Source organism: Pieris brassicae, chromosome 6, assembly GCF_905147105.1.
Source record: "Pieris brassicae chromosome 6, ilPieBrab1.1, whole genome shotgun sequence".
NCBI lineage: Eukaryota > Metazoa > Arthropoda > Insecta > Lepidoptera > Pieridae > Pieris > Pieris brassicae.
Window position 1 is genome coordinate 21,596,435 of NC_059670.1, and position 20,760 is coordinate 21,617,194.

A 20,760-nucleotide genomic window follows, 5' to 3' on the forward strand; every position below is an offset into this window, starting at 1 on the left:
ACTAAAAATTCAATAAAGACGTTTTGAAGCGCTGCAAAACCAACATTAACTAAATAGAAATAAAATCCATTTTCGATTGTTAACAAATATCATAAAACATCAAAGCTCCATCAGAACCCAACATCAAAGATACCATTGCGACCAACCAAAATAAGTGTGAACGTCAAGTAACCACAATATTTCTACGTTACCGGTTTGTACTCAAGTCAGGATTATCCCGACATAGGTAATTATTGGTTAAAATTTGTGTTATGTTTGAGGTCATGTAAAATTAAATCCGTTGATCAGAGATCGTGTAAAGGATGTCAATCAATGAAGCTATACATCGATAAACGTTAATAACGTGCCCTTTTTCGTGAATTTCTTTCATATTTCGTAAGGTCATATTTAGTAATTCTATTAATACGACTGCTAATGACGCAGTTTTGAATCATAATTGGTAACTATTAAAAATTAATAAATAAAACGGCATATAGGCAGTGGTTCATTACAAAAGCTTTACAGCGTATTATAAAATCAAATTTAAGTTTAACAACTACATTGGAGTTAATATTCCAAAACCACACGCACAAGATACGCGAGTATGTCCCGGCAGTTCGCTCGCTGCCTCGTTACACACTCAATGGCATGTTTTACGATTATCGATCTATATTTACACCTTCCGCCTCGTACGCTTCGTTATATAATATTTCTACTACATTCGCTTCTTTGTTTATCATAAAGTAGCTTCTGTAATAAAATTCTAAAGTACGATCAAATATATCATGAAATACTTATAATCTTTCGTCAACATTTTAACTTGTAACATCGACAATACACACACACACTTCTAGTTAAACTTTTCTTACATATTTTGACTAAATATATATTTAAAAAATGAAAATAAAAAGTGACTCAGTAATCCCTTTAACTCGTAAACTGATTGGGTTAATTATAATCAAATCAGCTTTTTAACGATATTTTCGCAAACGTATAAAACGCCAGAGAACGTTTTATTGGCAGTAAACGCTTAACAAGACCCATATGGACAATGTACGGAAATCTGAACAATTGTACATTACTTTGGTGAGTTTTAAACTATTGAGACTAATGAATACAACTAAATACTTTGTCTTAAATATGTATGTATGAATATTAATTGTTGAAGGCAAATACAATACAGTGGTAATAAGGGAAAAAAAATACAACACATTAGGCTGTTCGCACACCGGAAGGTGAAACAATCAATTTAACGGCACTCTTAACCGGTCTCAAGATCCGACTTGAGATCACATACATTACGTTTTATAATCCTCGTAAAACAACTACAAGACATTCTCATAATTATTTAAATTGCTGACAACTTTCACTCTTATCGCAAAAGGTTTGTAAACACTATTTTTTAAAACGGTATTTGTCCAATAGGACGTCTTTTTATACAAATAAAATATCGTGTGAAAACACGTAAAACAATACGTAAAGTTGTATAGTTCACATAAAGCCATTAATAGCGAAGGCAGCTGCCACAATTACACCTGGCTAACGTATAAGGCTGTGCCCCGGTATAACTTGTATAACAATAGTTGATAAATGAAAATTTTAATATAATTAAATTAATTGCTTAATATTTACTTTATGATCCAACAATTCAAATGTTTGTAGTGTATATGCAAATTTTAAACCAACAATGTTAACAATTAACAGTTTATATAATTTTCTTATAGATGTTAACAATATATAATGGAACTTAAATTATATGTTTAAAATAAACCGATCACAGCTCGGGCCGGAAATTTGGGAGTTCGTTATATTCTGGTATAACGCGATTTCTAGGTTTAGTAGGGTAAGATTAAGCGCGAACAATGACTGGACCGTATGTAAAAATCCAATATGTTTTTGACATGCGTATTATTTAGCTTAGACGCCGTCTTAGAGTTTAATATAGCCTTTTTTAGTTCTAGCATAAAAAAGGCTATATTCGCACGGCTTCTTTTCTGATTATAAAAATTTATATTTTAATAACCGGTACATTAGATAGGAGGTAACTTACTAAATATCCACTAAATATTACAAGTAAGCTGTACTTTCATGTATTTCAACAAAGACAAACTTTTTCTTCTCCAGTAATTTTAGTGTTTCCTTAGAAATCGTCATACGTTTTAAAACCAACACGTGCTTATAAAAATACAATATCTTTAAATCATTATTAAAATTATTGATCTTTGCAGTCTAGACGTAAAACTTTGTCAAACTCAAAACTAAGGCAACAGTTATGAAAATAACATTTTGTTACTTATCATTTTTAATTTTCGCACGTGGAAGTAGTCGCAGTCGATAACAAAACAACATAACTAAAATGTACTTAAAACATGTTTTTAAGTGCTACTTTCTGAGTATAAACAAATAAATATCCGCAGGAGCAAAGAGTAATGACCGCGTTTAAACTAAACGAAAGACGTTCATTACTTTTGTTTTTCATAATTTTCACTGACACATAAACACTTACGAGAATAAACTCAGCAAAATTTGTAGAATGTATGCATTGTACGGCAAAGGGTAACCAATAAATAGTCTTTAATTTTTATGTTTTATTTATATGTTAATTTCTAGGTCCATAATCATTGTTTGTCTATGTAACTCAGAAATACCACGAATTCCATCATGGACGAATTGAGATTTTTGCGAGATAAAAAAATATAATTAAAAGTTATTGATTTAAAAAATTAAAAAAAAAAACGTTTGATTCTAGACGTTCTTAATTGCAGGAATTATTACTTAATATTGACCTATGACTAAGATGAGCATAAATTTATAGAAGGGTGTTCATAAAACCTGCCACAATCATTTGTATGCCTCTCGCGTAATATTAGTGAATATGTAATTCTGTGACTGAATTTGTATCATTATAGTTAGATGTAATGTGTATAATTAAACCAAACGTCACTGTCTTGCGGAAGTGCAGCGTATGTTACAGGACGTGTGTATTAACATGACAAATTTATCATAGCTGACTCAGAGTATTACAAACATTTTAAACCATTTAAACCTATGAGGTCAGCGTCAATAAATCTTCAGAAACAGTGAGTATTTTCAATCTTTTTATATCGAAATTCACGCTAAATCTATTACAAACTCTGCTTGAAATGTATATAGATTTAATTGCTATTTTATCCACTAAGTGGTCGGGGTATGTACAGGTAATAAATTACTTCGCTCTCCCAAATTGGAAATCCCTAAATATAGAAACTAAGCTCTTATGCACTGAACTTAAATGAAATTTAATCGGGTAATGCAAGTCTCGGCGATACGAATATAACACTACGCAAATACAAACCATTTGAGCCTCTAAAATAAGCTGTTAACATTGAAAATAGCGTAGCAGAAGACGAGATTGCGGAAGACGTGAAACCAAATATAAATGCCAATGCAGATACTAGTAGTGCGGTAAGGAAAAAGCGATTTATGTCGGGACATTAGATATTTGTTAATGACCGCAAGAGTTTACTATAAGTACTGAATAACTTATCGTTTTAGCTAAATTAAACTGCCTAAGTTATGTTGAAACGCACTGATAAGGTCGATATGAACGAAGTTTTTATTATAGCTTAATTTCTAATAATTTGATAACACAACTAAAATACCTCAAAGTTAAATTATCTCAGAAAGTAATTCTTTGAGAAATAAAGTATCTGTAAATTGACAGAATTATTTAAAGTTTAATGTATAACATTCATTTATACATAACACAAACGATAAAATAAAAACAAGGATTTCGATAGATGGGAAGCAAAAATTGTTCCTTTCAAATCTTCCTTAAAGGCATCAACAGCCAATTAAATTGGGAACAACGCTGGAAACGGCTAAACTTAGAATTCAAAACACGAGACACTCAAGTAGATCTCCAGAGGTATATAAACTTTAGCGGAATCCAGACGGAACTGACGCGATGATATAGGGTCGGTCGGAGATAGAAACTAAATACGAGAAAAAAAAAATTAAATTTATAATCACTCAAGGTAAATGAAGTTATGTAATAATTTCTCGGTAATAGAACGGATGTCTATCTCATTTATCCTTTTATTATTCTTAAAATTTATAATTATTGCCAGACTTATTCTGGAAAAGGGTAGGCAAAACCCGATAACTTGAAGATGCAATAACGTTATCTTGAAAGTTCCACTTCTAAGCAAGTGGCAACCCTACATCGCAGGCTATATGAGAAGGGTTACGAAACTAAATTGCTTTCGAGGCCCGTTGTTACTGATGAAAGACCGTCGGTTAAATAAAACAAACGAGCCGGATTGTTTCAGTACGCCCTATAAATGCCAGTCCATGAATCAACGGAAAAAAACTATTGTATTTTCAATGTTACTTCTAAAATAGCTCGTTTTCACATTATAAAAGCCGCTAGTTATTCAGTTCGGGCTATTTTATTACAGTATACAAAGATTTAAAGATTAAGAAACCTATTAGACTGCACGATAGAACCAAAAGGAATTCTGGAAAGCAGAAAGAAAAAATCGAATAAAATTCAGTAAACAAATTAAAGCCGTTATGCAATGGGCCTAAATAAACACGAATAGATAATACCGCGTGACTAAAATAAACAGAACTGCTTTGGGCGTCACAGCTTACAAGCAATATTCGTAATTAATATTATTGGAATTATAGTAGACGCAGTGGATCTGGAGGGTCTATCGTCACAAACAGCATTTGACGTCTGCTCAGCGTCAAAAATGCTGACGTCACAGACGAAATTTGTAAATTTCTCTGCGACATCACGAGACAGGGCTATTTTAGTTTTCTGTAAGATCATTTAGAAATAGAAATCTGTGGAAACCCAGAATGGGAGACTTCTAACGTATCCCTTGAATCGAATAAAAGAAGTTAAATATGTATTTTATCAATGCCGTATTGATACCATTGTCATCACGTGACCGGTTCACCAACACCCGAAAGAACAACTGGGATATTTGGCAACGTTCCTATAGTGAATGATAGATCGCCACAATCTATTAGTAATACGTATTCGATACAAGTATAGTTAGGAACTGAAACGTGGAGCACGAAATATTAATCGATGTAGACGTGTGCGTCGGTGCCAACATCAAGGAAACCAGCGATAGGGATCTACCACGCACCCCTGCGCGTTATTGTCAACGGTTTAATGAAATGAAAGCCAATGAACTAACAGAGGTCTGCGTGAATGGTTCCTTACTGGCACTGACTGTTGCCAAAGGGCGGCTAGGCATGGGACGGTACACAGTAGGCTAAATTATGTTAGCATTAGCTTGGCAACGCTTGAAGTTCTATACTCTATACGCTTATGACATTTCGAAATTATGTCACATTATGATACGTGGATTTGACGAATATAGTATGGACTGAAATAGATTTTAAAAACAATGATGTATCAAAACTACCGTTCGTGATACGAGGTCACGTGAATACGTCCAAATAAAATCGTGCAATCGAGTCCAGTCTTGCCAAGTTATAAACAGTCTTATAAATATTACTTATATTACAGGGAGGCTAAACAGTTACCTTTATTAACTTTTGATATTTATAGTAAATTAAAACGTTTACAAAATAAATTTCAACGTTTGATCTCGGTGCGCATTGATCATCTTATTTTCATTCTCTAACGACGTAAGCAATTTAATATCAATAAAAAAGAACATTTCAAACTAATGCAAATTCTTGACGATATACATTTAGGCAATATCGCAGCCAAATTCTTAAGTATCAAAGAATTCCGGTAATTGTTTCTCGGCAAACGACCGCGGAACTGGCACTCACAATAAAGGAGTGCAAAATATAGCGATGAAATTACTCATGAATGGCTTTTATTAGCATTGTGTAATGAAACTTAGAACGAAAGTGTATATTAGTCTTATAGTTGTACAACACGAGACCCGTGCTTATGGAAACAATCGGCTAATCGGTTATTGCAGCCAAATGAAACAACGCTAATGTTATAACTCTATTTCAGCTGTGACGTAATTGATTCCTAGTTGGTCATACACGCAGTGAATAAATACAAGGAAATTTAAATATATACTGAATAAAACACGATGTGACAAAATATGTAAAACTACAATGACTCATAAGACTGTTCTAGAGTTATAATAATTAAAGTCTCTACGGCAATATAATGAAGGTGTTTGTGATCACTTCTACATCACGCTGTTTGCGACTAAAGAAGATATTGGAAGAGCTTTTCTACAATGTGTATAGAATATCATTCAACACCCGTTGTTCATGATTCTCCGGCAGTGACCTCGCAATAGCTTTCGATAACATGAACGGTCTGTTTCGGACGCTCCCGACCTATTTCAGTCCGGCGGCCAACACAGCTTCGTTTTAAAACAATGAAGTGAGTGCGCAAGAACAGGTAAGGTATATTTTTCACGTCGCAAGCTCGAGCGGGACGGAAACTGCCCGCTGGCGTCACGCAGGGAGATCACATAGTACCCGCTCTGAGCTATTTCTGCTCGTCGCAAAACATGTCTCGGAATTCGGTTCTGTGTGTCTGGGAAAATCAGAAATCATGTGATTAATGATCACAAAGTGAAAACTGTCCAAATTTTCAGTCAGGCAACATTCGGATGATTTTTGGACACGATGGACGAGAGGAGAATCAATAAAATATTCGTTTAGTATTCCAGCAAAAACAATGACGCATGGTGATCGGGGCTACTGCCTTGGAATGACATCATAACGTTATGTGACTTACGCGAACACGACAGGTGACTGCCAAAATTGACGAATAAATCAATCAGTGTGTCATCACTGAATTCCTGAACCTATTACATTGCGTATTTGCAACGTAAATGTTAATGGTAATCCGAATTTATGAAAAAATCATGATACGGGATCAGGATTGTCCTAATAGCAGCCAGCAGCCACTGAGGCGTTGACTTATTTATCTGACAGCTATGTACTGCTAACAATAGAGTGTTGTTGTTAGTAAGGCATTCGCATTAACCTGCGGGATCTGTAAATAATATGATTTAGCACCTAAATAACGAGCGTGGGTAACGTGTGTTGGGAACATTTAGGTTGTTTGTTTTAGACGTACACCGCACCGGCCGTTCGTCTTTGTTTTGTGCGAGGTGGTATACATATTGAGTGTGCGAATAATCGACGGGTATAGGTAGATTAATTAAATAATTACATAAAACTCCATACTATGAAATTACATAATTTCGCATATTCAAACATTCGGTTATCGATTAAGGAAATGAGTGCAATTACTTTTTAATATCAAATCAGGAAATCAAATAAACGGTATGAAGGTAGCAGTGATAAGACAAATCTGTGATAATGTCATTTAACTGTATATCATAAATGATACAAAATATTACACGATTTTATCAGCAGTTTAAATTTTAGACACATTCTCAAATATAACGTTAAATATAAATATCGACGAATGAAAGCTCCTGAATATTGAACAACTCAAATCCCGCTTCGGTACAGTTCATTAATAACTCCAGTCAGTGAGAGCAGGCCCGGATTTATTTTAATCTCAATATTAATATAGGTGGTAGAAATACCTGCGAGTGTTCAATCATAACTGGCTCGTACCTGGTTTGTTTCTCTTGCACACGGTCTACCATCAGAGGTTTTAATGATTCGACTTTACTGCTGTTTAGTTCTTTTTATACAAACATCTCTTGTCATTGAATGTTCATTTATAATACAACAGGTTTTCAAAAATAAAATGAGTAGTAGAACTAAAAATTAGGTGCGAATATTTTTTTATGAAGATGAGGAAACCATGAACACAGTAATTACGTAAGTAGTAGGTAGCCTTCTGTACCCGAAAGCACGAATCCAACAAAAGGTTTTGAGAGCGGTAAAGGCTGTAATAATTAAATAACTAAAATTTTGTTAGGTGGTGGTTGTCATCACACGAAACACGTAAAAAGCCATGTTTTAATTAGCACAACCGTGCCGATTTTACCATTCAAAACATCCGTAAACATTAATAACTGAAAGCCACAGTTTATAAAAGGAAAACTCGATACAGCGTACCTTTAGCAAAGTGCATTTATAAATAGCATATTTGAAAGAAGTGCAATGTGAGAACAATACGGAAGCGAAATAGACTCAATTTGTCCACGTCAACACTTTTGTGTATTCAACTGTTACTAACGGGAATGTTTTAACACTTTTTGTCCCCTTCGATTGCACTCATTCGCTTAACGAATGAATACATTTTAAAAGGAAAACGTTAAAGGGTCAACTTAATTTGATAGTCATATAAAACATATAAGAAATATTATCGAGGATATAATAGAATTTCCATAGCAGTGAAACAAATTTATCAGACGATTAAAAAAAACCATCGCCAAGTTGCTTTCGATTAAACTTAGCAAGGATAATATATTATGTAAACTTAAGCAATATGATGCATAATACATGGAAAGGCGCACTCAATCAATTTGAATTCCTGCCAACCCGTTTTCTTTTGCGAAATAACAGGGGCAGTTAAAAGGGCAGTTGACTGGCTGTGACTTGACATTTTCAATTACGAAAATGTTCAATAATCGAACCGAATATATGCGATAGTTAACGCAAACCTCTCTGCTACAAGTAACTTAAAGACACCTTTCAATCTTCGTTCTAGTCGTTTTAATTGAGCTGGCTTTCCTCTAATGTACTGTACACATTCGATATAAAAATGAGAACTTAGACAGGTATATTTTTGAAACTTATCATTTTTTTAAATCACAGTTATGATTTATATAAGCGGATCTCAAAGTATCTTATCATACAATGCAATCTATGAAGCAAAGATAACTTATAGCTTTGAGTCGAAGGCATTGGGCGGAAATGGAATTCTAGGCCGAGGGGAATGACGTCAGAGTGGGGGGGACCTAATGACGTGTCTTTCAGAATGGCTGTTAGTTTCACCCACTTTGGGTGTAGACCTATTTAGCATTTATCTCTTAAGCCTGATGTGGCTTTTACTGTCAACATTTTAACGCCTTAAGTTGTTTGGTAGTTGTAGTTGGTTGCAACAGCTTTGAAGTTAAATCGTTAAAAGTGGTAGTATTATTCTAATTGAAGGATTGATAATGCAAGTAAAAGCATGACGTCACAGATAAGATTTCCATAATATGTCTCCAAAGTGCTACAAGACCACAATCAAGTAATAAATTATCATAAAGTTATGTTTTATCACTTTAAACTCGAAATACATACTTGTACAACCATATTCTTTAAGAAAATAAAAATAAAAATGTTTTCAATCAAATTTAACTATATAAAGTACATAATAATATATGTGTATATATGTAGTCCTTTATAAAATGATATGATGTCATAATCCTTGAGGCAATGACATCAGCTTACGTAACTATAAGGTAATCGTCGATGCCCTCGTTTTGCGTTGCTTCAGGCCCAATGTATGTATTATATATATATATATATATATATATATATATATATATGTATTTTAAGCCTCTATATAATAATGCCGGTGGAAAAATGTTTATCACCAATTTTTTGTGACTTTTTGTGGAAACGTTACTAACGAACTCGTACAATTAAGTTATTAATAATGAACAACGTCATCTATTAATCAATAAATTATATCGAAGTGTAATTGATATGTTATTACTTCAATGTCAATTACGGGTTAATAAATGATGCTTAGCGGTTATACGACAACATTATATACAATTCCTTACAAATTCGAATTCAAAGCTAACTGTTTGAACCTAGCAATTTTTTGCACTTCACAAAGCAACATATTGACTGTCTGCCTTAAAGTATTTTTTATAGCCGTATAAGCCCATCTTGCAGGGTGGAACCCTGAAAGACCAGTTCAAAACCAGGTTAGTGACCCTGATAGAGATTTAATATGACAACGTTTAGATCTCGATAGAAGCGGAATGGAACGAGGTTACACAAATCGAATTAGTGACAATGCCGTTACATAGTGCGTGAAATAATTATTATGATTATGAAAAAAAGCTGACCCTCACGTCTTCAGCTTCAATTGGATGTGATCAACTTGTAATAAATTCATTCCAAGTAAAAACCTTGAAGGGCTGTTATAAAAATTTAAAAATTGTTATTCCGCTACATACACATAAAATAACTTTATAATAATGTCATTTTATTTATTTAGGCTATCGAAAAGTCTAGTCAGTAAAGCCTTTAACCAAAATATTAGTTTAGCATAGCCACGGCATAAGTTGGTTTAGGTTACTATGTGCATCCAAGGCGCAGTCTATAAGCCTATAATAATGTAGGGCTTCCCGGATTCACTCGTACAAGTGTAGTAATCATGATTGTTTATCTGTTTGGACATTTTAGAAAGATCTAAAATTTTAATATAATTGGATTCTTTTCCTTTCCTTACAAGTTGCATTGATTGTCGGCTTGGACATGTAATAAAACTTATGAATGTAGGCATAAACCTGGCCTTAACATATATAAAACCTTGGAAGAAATATATTCTATTTTAATCCCTGTACTACGCTACATATAGCTATGGGCAACTGATAATGGTTTAGTTGTTAATCTTTTATGAAACTTTTATACATCATGTATATTGTCTTACTGAAATAATGTTTACATTTACTCTTACTTAATATATTATATGGTAATTTAAGTTTCATTTAAATACAAACAATTAACACCGTGAACAATAATTGTCTTTAGTTCGTTCGTTCAAGTTTTATTACGTGATTAATTAAAATTAACCTTTATAGATCTCTCAAATGTATACATTAGTGTAATATTTTAATTATAAAATAAAAAACCCTTTAAGCGTATAACAGAATTCATTAAAATGCATTTGTCATACAATTCTAATATAGATTTAGGAATTGAAAAATAGATGGCGAGCGGTTGGCATGAAATTGAATGTCTGATGTACATTGTGCGGCGGCCTCGTCTTGCTCTGATGGACGCAAATGGTTGATACATTTATGGAATTAGGGTAAATCAAGACCATTGGTTTCTTATATTGTCTCAGTGTTAAACAACATGGACATAAGACAGAACTTTCCATCTTTAGTCGAAGTATCTGCTGATCAGTATACCTACAGTGTAAGAATTTGGATATATTATGTAAATCAATTATAATAGGTAAATTAATATAAAAGCGTGAACTGTTACGCGTCTTGAACTAAATTTTATCATTGATGTTATCAAAATAAAAAAAAAATCCAAATTTACCAAGGGTAGGCCAGCTACTTGTTTATCACTTCGAAATTGATTCAAATATAAGTTATTCTAATTTCGATAAAGATAACAAATTGCTTTGGGTGATATTTATCTAAAATAGATTATAACATATTAATATATATATAGATTCATAGATATTTTAAGGAGTTCAATTAATTAATATTAGTAAAAACATGAAAATGTAACCTAAGCTTTATATGTAGACATTCTTAAATAGTTAGATTAAGTTTCATTGAGGGCCAGAATTCCTTATTTCAATTGGTACAAGGACTACCTGATTCGACATGACACCATCTTTGTCATTAATTGCTAACGAGGAAAACATAAATGTTTATAATTAACATTGATAATGTAACTGGATCTATTTTAAAAAGTGATTGTTAGAATTCACAATGTATTAAGTAAAAATAATTTATCTTAAAATACGAACACAACAATAGTCATACTTGTTTCGACTCAGTTCTTACATTATTATTTAACATAGTGACGTAGAATATATTATGACTTTATATATATATATATATATATATATATAATTTTATCGATTTTAGTAAATTTCAAATAAATATTAGCAACACACAAATGTACATAATATTCTTAACAAACATAGTAATAATGAAAATGTATAAATAGTAGATTAAACGAATATAAAAAATCCCTGTGGCGGTACAGATTCTGTCTTTAAATATATTCTGACTTTTGCTCACTTGGCTTGGCTGATTATGCAGTTTTTTGTAATCATCTTGTGTACCATTTTCGTTGCAACAAAATTATTGCAACGGATTTATTAAAAGTAAATAGCTAATAATTTCGTTAATTTCGTTGGCTTAACACATACGTGATGGTGTGATAATTGTATAAAATTTTTTTTTTTTCAATTATTAATGATGTGTGATATTCGATTACAAGAAAATGGCTTGGCTCAGTTACAAATTAATTAATTTCGACCTGAATGAATTCATAAAATGTTAAATATTATAATTTCAATGGACTGCCACTCAAAAAACGTCACATATTGAATTATACCATTTAAAAAGATGATAAATGAATATGTAAGGCCCGTAATGGTATACGCGGCATTGGCAGCGTGCCATAACAAAAATGCAGCCGAGTACGCCTGCATACTATTTTGTTAAGATCATTTCTCGTGAAAAGCGTCGGGGCTCATCTATCAACACGTCAAAAGGTAAGTAAGGTAAGTGCATTTTTAAAGTCATATCTCACAGTCTGGTCTATTCAAATGGAAATTAACATTAACGTGAATGAAAAGCCCGTAACGAACGAACGAGTCGAAAATAATCTAATCCATTTAATAACCAAAATTGAAAAATAACAATTAGATTGACTGGCTAATCAGTGGAGGTTAGAATACACAATTGGAATTCATGATGAGATCAGACTTATGTCACTTGTATGAACAAGATTTGAATTCACAAGGTTTACGACGCTGAGTGTCCAATGATGTAATGTTTTTGGAAAGCCAATGTTTAGTAGCAGATAAAACAGTCCGCAGTAAAAGAATGAGCTGATGTGACCATGTATATGATAACAATGTTGTAAGGGGAAATCAGATAACAAATTTAAAATATATATATATATATATATATTATAGACTTTAATCTTAACTTTATCATACTATCATATACCTACGAAATCTAGTAAAAAGTAGTTTTCTCAAGTAAAACAAAATTCACAATCCGCTATCACAATACGAACTTGGCCTACATATAAAGTTTGATCGATGCCTTCGTACGACCCTGTGGAAATTAACTCGATGTTATCAGCAGATACCCCACTTTTCAAAAGAAATGTAAAATCTTATTATTAAAGTAATTTAGGCAACAGCAATTGGGTAAATCGCTAATATTCCATTACAGAAAAATACAATATGCCAAAAAGATGCAAAACCTTTTTTATTTTTTCGACTGCTTCGATCTTATTAATAAAAGCCTACCTAATTCGTTCTAATTAAAATTACGACATGGCTTATTCTCAAGAGTTTGTAAATACAATGGTGTAAACAGGGGCATACATTTTTACTTCCTTAAACATTTATTCACCTATAAGCGGTTAATTTCTTACAAATATTACGGCGTAAACTGTTATCATTAATTCTACAGCTATGCCAGTATATGTCACATACAGATTACTTGTAGGAACACTGTTATGTTAGAATTGACACGGCTTGGGACGATAACGAATGTATTGTGAACGAATCCGCGCGTGAAGTTAGTTGAAGTAATAAAGCAGTGTTAATCTGGTTTCTATAGCATTAATGAAACATTAATACGGTTTTAGTGGCGATTTTCATTGGAATCGTAATTTAACCGCCAGCCACACGCCACTGCTTTACGACAATAACATTAGTTTTTCTTTTAATTTAGGTCAATCACTACACATTGTAAAGTTATCTGTGGAACAACTTCATGGCGTTCCTGTTTAACAACTATACTACTTGGCTAGGACCCAAAATGGGTCCCAACTTTAAAATAAATGAAATTTAATTCGGCTTATAAAATCACGTTTAAAGTAGCCAAGGCAAACGCAAAAACAATAGATGTTAGAACTGTTATTAATTAGATTTTTTTACGCTAAGTCCATTCGATCATTGCAAACATAGTACAAAAAAAAACGTAAATAACGTTTTCAAACGCATACGGAAAAGCCACTGATTAATCCAAGCCTTTCAATATGATTTTCGTATCGCGAACGAGAACGGTTCAGTGAACTTGGATCGATAGAGCGAGCGAACGTTTGAATGATCAAATTTTCACGCGAACCGAAATATCTAATTTGGGCACGAGAGTTCGTTTGATTATCTCCGTTCATTTTAGAGATCAAAGTAATTCGTTGTTTTATTCATTTCGATACGTCATGTCTAAACAGAGCCTTGATAGAAACGGTTTTGTTGAGTTTCAATTTGTTGCCTCATGATAATATGAGAAATTAACAAGTGTTTCTGTCATCGAAAAGATATTATAATTTTTTCTCCGAGTATACTATTTATATTCACAGATAACATCTTTTTTTTGTGAAGTCTAATCCACAGCAATAATGTTCGACGTACCCTCAGACATTATCGTGTCATCATGTCACGATGGCTATCACCAACTACTATGGAGCCCTGATCAATCCACTAGATTAAGCTTCAACTCGTTTACGATAGGAAAATATATTTTCTAAAATGCCAGCGTGTTTTAAGTCTGACAATAAGCGTAAAACCGAAAGTTTTGTTAAAGATTAAGACTACTAATAAACAGATTTAGTTTTTTTTTACAAAAAGGAATTAATATAAAAATGAGTTATTTTTTGTAATAGTATATATATACTACTATTACAAAAATACATAGCCGTTAATATGGTGAAATGTAATGGGTATTGAATTTGTTGAATACGCATCTTCTCGTTGGTGCAACCTGGTTAAGACTGTTATGACTCAATATCCCATTTCACTGCATATCAATGAATTAAGTTTACCTGCCAATCAAGACAGTATGGAACAAACATAACTTACGGTAATTAATATCCCGAGAGAGAGAATTTAAAAAAAAGTATTGTTAAACGAAACTGATGTATTACAGATACTAAAAGTTAAACCAATATCAGATCCGATAATAATTAGGAATCAAAAATTCCTTATGACAAAATGATGAATGAACCTTACAGCAATTTTTCACTTACAATAGTTCCAACACGGACAGAACATTCATTTGTATAATGAAGAGCAAGGCCGCAATAAGGGAAATGTACCTCAGTATGAATTTTAAATTTTTAAAACAAATTATCGATTAAATGATCGAAATATTCGAATTATCATCGTGGTTATAAGGAGAGTCGACTTGGATATATCCAGCGCACGTGCAAAATCAAATTTGGAGCAAGACAAATCTCAACAAAAACTAGAATAAAGTAAAAAAGTTTATTTAAAAGTGTCGAGCTACGTGAAATAACAGTTGTAATAACGAACAACAAAACAAGCCGACTACGGTACTGTAAAAACTCGAAAACTTTTTCTAACAACTTTAAACAAACTCGAATAACTAAAACGACAACTCCTACTATACTGATATGTATACAAAATACTTTGAAAAATTTATTTTTCTACTTGATAATGTGTAAGTTCAAATAGATACGTGACACATACGTGTAATAGATTATTTTTATTATATATATATATACAGAATATATATATACCATACATCAGGAGTCAAGCGCTGAAAGTTTACGAACTTAGTGCCATTTTTGACATTTGGCAAAAGTTTAGAATTAATTGTAAATCGCGAATTGTATAAGTTTAGTTCATTAACAAAGTCTCGAAACTGAAGTTATACATCTCTTTGAACGGGAATACATAATTAGCTCGTATTTGAGTGAGCGAATTTTAGAACACCCTTGAGTCTGAATATGTGAATATCGTGGTAAATATATACAAGCTTTCGGAAAAGGTGGCAGGTAGGTATGTGAGCTTATACAGACACGTAGAGATTTAAATGTACTTCCTACCATAGAAAGAGGCGAACATTAGCTATTTCAATCAATGCAAGCAGCTTTTGTAATCAACTAATACGTTATACTAAATGGACTCTATTGTATGAAACTGGAATCAATCGCTCGTTAATTAATATTGAAATAAATTACGAAACTCATGAAAAGGGATTCACAAAATTTTCGCTGTGAAATTAACAACTATGTCATAATAAAAACACTCTACCTTGGCTTCTGGAGTGTGGATGTTGTAGTCTATTTTGAATAGCTGATCGGCCAGTTATAATTATGTTACTTACCATCCGTGGGTGAGGTGTAAAGTTTCTTGCAGAGTTCCTGTGGGCCGCCGAGCGCGTTGATCTTAGCTATTCCTTCCGCGCCGCGCGTCTCCATCAGCTCGCGCAGCTGCCGCAGCGTCACCCCATATTGGGCGGGCCGCCCCTCCACCGTCGCCATGGTGCCGGGCCCGCGGCGCCTGCCGCCACCACGCCCGACCACCCACTAGATCTGGAACAATTTATATACGTTATTAACTGGATTGTAGAAAAAACCATCTTTGCTTCTTCCAACTCTTCCTCAAGATCCATAATACGCACACATTGCCACACGTCTGTGTGATATTCCATTTCTTAAGACGTACGCCTTTAATCAAAACATTCGCTTCTTCATGTTATATTTCATTAATTACATTAATCATCCTAAAGTAATAAAACGGTAACTTAACTAAGTAATACGGGTAACGTTTATTTGTCAACCCTCCTACACGTCAATAAGAATTATGAAAAACGTCAAATTGAAGGCTATTCGATAGGAGGCACTCATGAAGAGTAAACAACATGACAAGCATTGACCTCTAAGCGACAAGAAAGGCACAACGTTGTTAGGTTAGGATAATAGATTTGGATTTTATTTTCGCTTCGACAAAAATATCTTGAAACCTAAAATACTAATATATTCATCAATTATTATGTAAATATTTTCATGCCGCGCTAATTATACCAGCTTTATTATTCATTCCACTCGGCTATCGATGGAATAATCACCACAATAAAACCTTACAGCAATTATTCTACACCCTTGGTTAAGTCAGTTAACTTATTTGAATGCTTAAAGTTGAGGCAACTAAAACTTGGAATTCAAATGAAGCGAACTTGTTCTAATACTCTTAAAACTTACTAAGGTATTTCCGGCTCTGCAAACTTTGCATGCGGCTAAAATCGCATGGGAATGCATGCGACTGAGTCAAATATATTAAACCAATTTTTGATATTCCATGAAGCAGTAAGTTGACACAATTAAGCTTTGATATCTTTGTTGAAAAAAAAACAAACAATTATAATAAATATTTTTTTATTATTATTACAACAAACCTGCCCTAACACACGCGTTTACTAAAAGATTTTTACTTATTAAAATTAATAAACTACTACAAATTCCATGGAGATCGCTAGTTTCAAGTTGAGTCAAATCTATTTGAATCTGCTTAAATTGGCCGAGCAGTGTCTGCGTTTCATGAAAATCTAACCAACTCCAGCACGTCCTGTTGACGGCATGTAAATAATTCATGAGCCACTCTGAACCACCGCAATCCAATACTGGATCCAAGTTCGGTTCATTTCAATGCCTTATAACTTTGTAAAAGGAAACAGAAATGTTGGCAAACAAATGAAATATAGAAAACCTATCAAAAATATATGCAGGTATAGTATTAGATTCATAAGTTACACGAACCAGTTTAAGACAGCAAAATAATGTCACAGCAGCAAATAAAATCTGCTAGGTTAATATTATAAATTGACAGATATAAACAAATGATTTTTTTTAAATAATATTATAAACTTTGTACTTTGATAACACAAATATGTAGATCCCTTGAGAGGAACCCGATATTTAAAAAGACTACTGTGCTCAATTACTAACGATAATTAGTAGATTCCTCTCGTGAGGGAGACAATCATGTTCGCAACGTGCCAACTTTGGCCCGCTACTATTGACCTATAAACCTATTTATCACGCGAAAACGAATTTACATCTTTGACAGCTCAGCGTCAATGTATTTATCACATCATCAATGGGTATGCTTTTTCAAAAAAAATCATATAAAATAATGAATGGTTGAATAGTTCCACCTTTTTATCGTCCTATGTATATTTAGATTAATCATAAGTTGCATGTGTCGTGTGAAATATAATGGATAATGAACATTTCATATTCTTTATTTCACTAGAGATGTGAGCTGCTTATTATTGACCAATCGATTTAAAACTATTCTCAATAGAACATTCCGTACATTATGGTACATACAAAAGGCAATGCACAAATAGAAGACAGTTTATAATCTTTTATTGTCGGTTTCAGCCACAAATCACTGATTCTCCGATGTTTTTCCGCTGAAAATACCGGGAATTCCGAACTCGACATGATTAATTTGGTAACCTGCAGCACATTGACAATGAATGGCTTTTCAACGTGAATTTGTGAAATTCCATTTATAAGTACGAATATTGATTGTCAAAATATTTAGAAAATATTTGTATATTTGCTTACTGCAAGTTTTTATCTTCCTGTCTACGCCCTTGATTTGAGAACTGACAGTAAACGCAGAATTGGAAGCATTTCATATACATTAAGTTTTTTGACGTTACATTATGTTAGCTTAATGAATAAATGTTTTTGATTTTTTTTTGAATATTATTATTATACTATATAATTTATTATACAATTACATTTTAATTATTTAATTATAAATAACAGTGAAGTGTGCACGTGTGTAAATATATTTTCCTAAATATTACGCAAGTAAATAATCAAAATTTAGTTTATATTTAATTCTTTTCTTATGGAAAATATTATTAAGTTAATGCGCAATCAGCTGATATTTTAAACTTTGATCTTGTGCATTCAAGCAACCTAAAGTCAGCATGATAGAGCGTACGATCGCGTGACAAGAACGCCTTAACCACACCTAGACAATTTTTTACCACCTCACTACGAAACCAGCAAATGAAAAATGTGTCCATAAGTGTCAGATCAGCAAGTATATTTGTATGACTGGCTTAATATGACACTCAGCTAAAAAAATATTTTGTAACTAACTAGGTAACTCCCTCGACATTGCGCTCAGACCCCGGCTGTGCATCAAGAAATTCCATGAGCACAATTAACGCGTACGAAGAAGTCAATCACGATAAGTAACACTTGTCAAAAATAGGAAAATACAGTGATTGGACTGGACTATAGGAACGTTGCGTTATAGGAATATTGTGTTGCTTCAAAATTTTAATTAGAAAAACTTGCATAATAATAAATGAAAAAAAAATAGGGCCTCCGGAGCTGAATAGGAAGCTCCAAGGTGTAAAGGTGTATCTTGAATCAAATAGACCAAGTTAAACGCAGTCGATAATCAATAGCTAACTCTGCTTTTATTGGAGGCGAGAACTTGTAACGAGATCACAGTTAGTACAAACTGACAGAGGAGTTTACTGAATAGATCCTGAAGTTAAGGTTAGTTTAAACTTAAGTAATACTTTAAGCGGTAAGTTAAATACAACAACTATGGATACTGAGGAGATTAATTGCGATGCTTGGTACCACGATAAATGGTACCAAGCATATGATATAATTAATTAATCCACATTCATTTTAATTATTGATTAATACAGGAATTACGAGCTTTCAAATACTATTCAATATTTCATATCATGTCAAATAACATGTTTGTAATGTAAAAAAAACTTTTGAAATAAATACAAAACCATCGTACACAACTCAGTATCTGTGATAGACAGTGGCCTGATTAGGTCTCTTGGGAAGCGCTAAGTGCGGTTAGAGTGCTCAGAACGAACTATTCTACTAGACGAGTTTTATATACATTTTATAGTGAATTTTATTAATCCTTCATTTTATATAAATAACATTAGTGTTTCAGTACAACATCCTACTTTGTTCACGTATCAAGATAGCAAGCCTACTTACAATGAACTGTGAAGTAATAATGTTAGCTCTGTTGCAAATCAAAGTACCATCACCAAATTTCATAACTAAACCTCAAGGGTTACATTGAAAGACAATGAACTTGGATTGCATCCAAGTCCCAATCGAATGGCTATAAAACTATGAGGGTAAATCTAAAAAACTTTCAGCCAGCCATCTTTCATGAAAAACGTTTCATACTATCCGATAAATACTGTTTCACTTGAGTACGTTGATGGAACTTTATAAATAATTAAGTAAAGAAAAAAAAATGAATACTCCAGTCATATAAATCAACAAAATAAAATCAAAAGACAGACCAAACTCTAGGTTCACAGAAACAATGAATTGTGTCTAAAATTATCTACAAGAAACCAAGGGTATCTAAACGTACGCAGGCACAACTAGTATAATTTTCCTGTCCTGCTATCCTGGCAATTTAATCGAAAATCTATTTCGCGTCGTCAAAGAGATTTATCAGGTTATTTCGAGCTAAAGCCGCAGACTACGAGATAGTCTGATAAGCGATCACATCGCGTGGCACCGACTCCTATCGAGTTTTTATATCCTGTCTCGTTTAACATACGTTTACTCGATTACATAGCCTGTAGGGTTAGTAAGCAATAAAATATATCAAAGGTAAGGGATTTAAACTTAAATCAACGTGCCACATACAATAAAATAAAGAATTGGCAAGAAGGTTGAATAACGCTGATATCGTATTCAGTTCATGCGCTGCCATTCGCTAATCATACTATATTGTGGCTCAACTGACACAATAAACCAACCAATAAATCTCTTCGACAACTGTTATGAACAAATATCGATACTTTGATACATTACTGTAACTTGTTCTTCGACTAAAAATCGTTAAGTTTATTTATACTTTTAACAGTCAAAACCGTTTACGACAACATCGTTTAGAATAACATACCAGTTATATTGGGCAAAATCAAAGGTTCCGGCTGCTAAACTTAATTAAGCTTAAAACTACTTAAACATGAATAATAATAGTCATTCATATAAAGAATTCATGTGTTTTAGACGAAACGAAACAACAAACAAAATTAAAATTGAAATGGTATATATTGAAGATAAAACACAGTTTAAATTGTT

The 20,760-nt window shown here is 32.9% G+C and overlaps 1 protein-coding gene across 17 annotated transcripts in view; it reads right to left on the reverse strand.

Moving 5' to 3' along the window:
• The window catches only part of LOC123710707 (plasma membrane calcium-transporting ATPase 3), an 87,772-nt gene that overhangs the window by 22,346 nt on the left and 44,666 nt on the right, over positions 1-20,760 (reverse strand). For all 17 annotated transcript variants that reach the window (XM_045662810.1, XM_045662811.1, XM_045662812.1 and 14 more), the window contains one exon: positions 15,972-16,179. In XM_045662810.1, coding sequence (XP_045518766.1) covers positions 15,972-16,128 — 157 coding nt within the window. In that variant the 5' untranslated portion in view covers positions 16,129-16,179. The remainder of the gene's footprint in view (positions 1-15,971; positions 16,180-20,760) is intronic.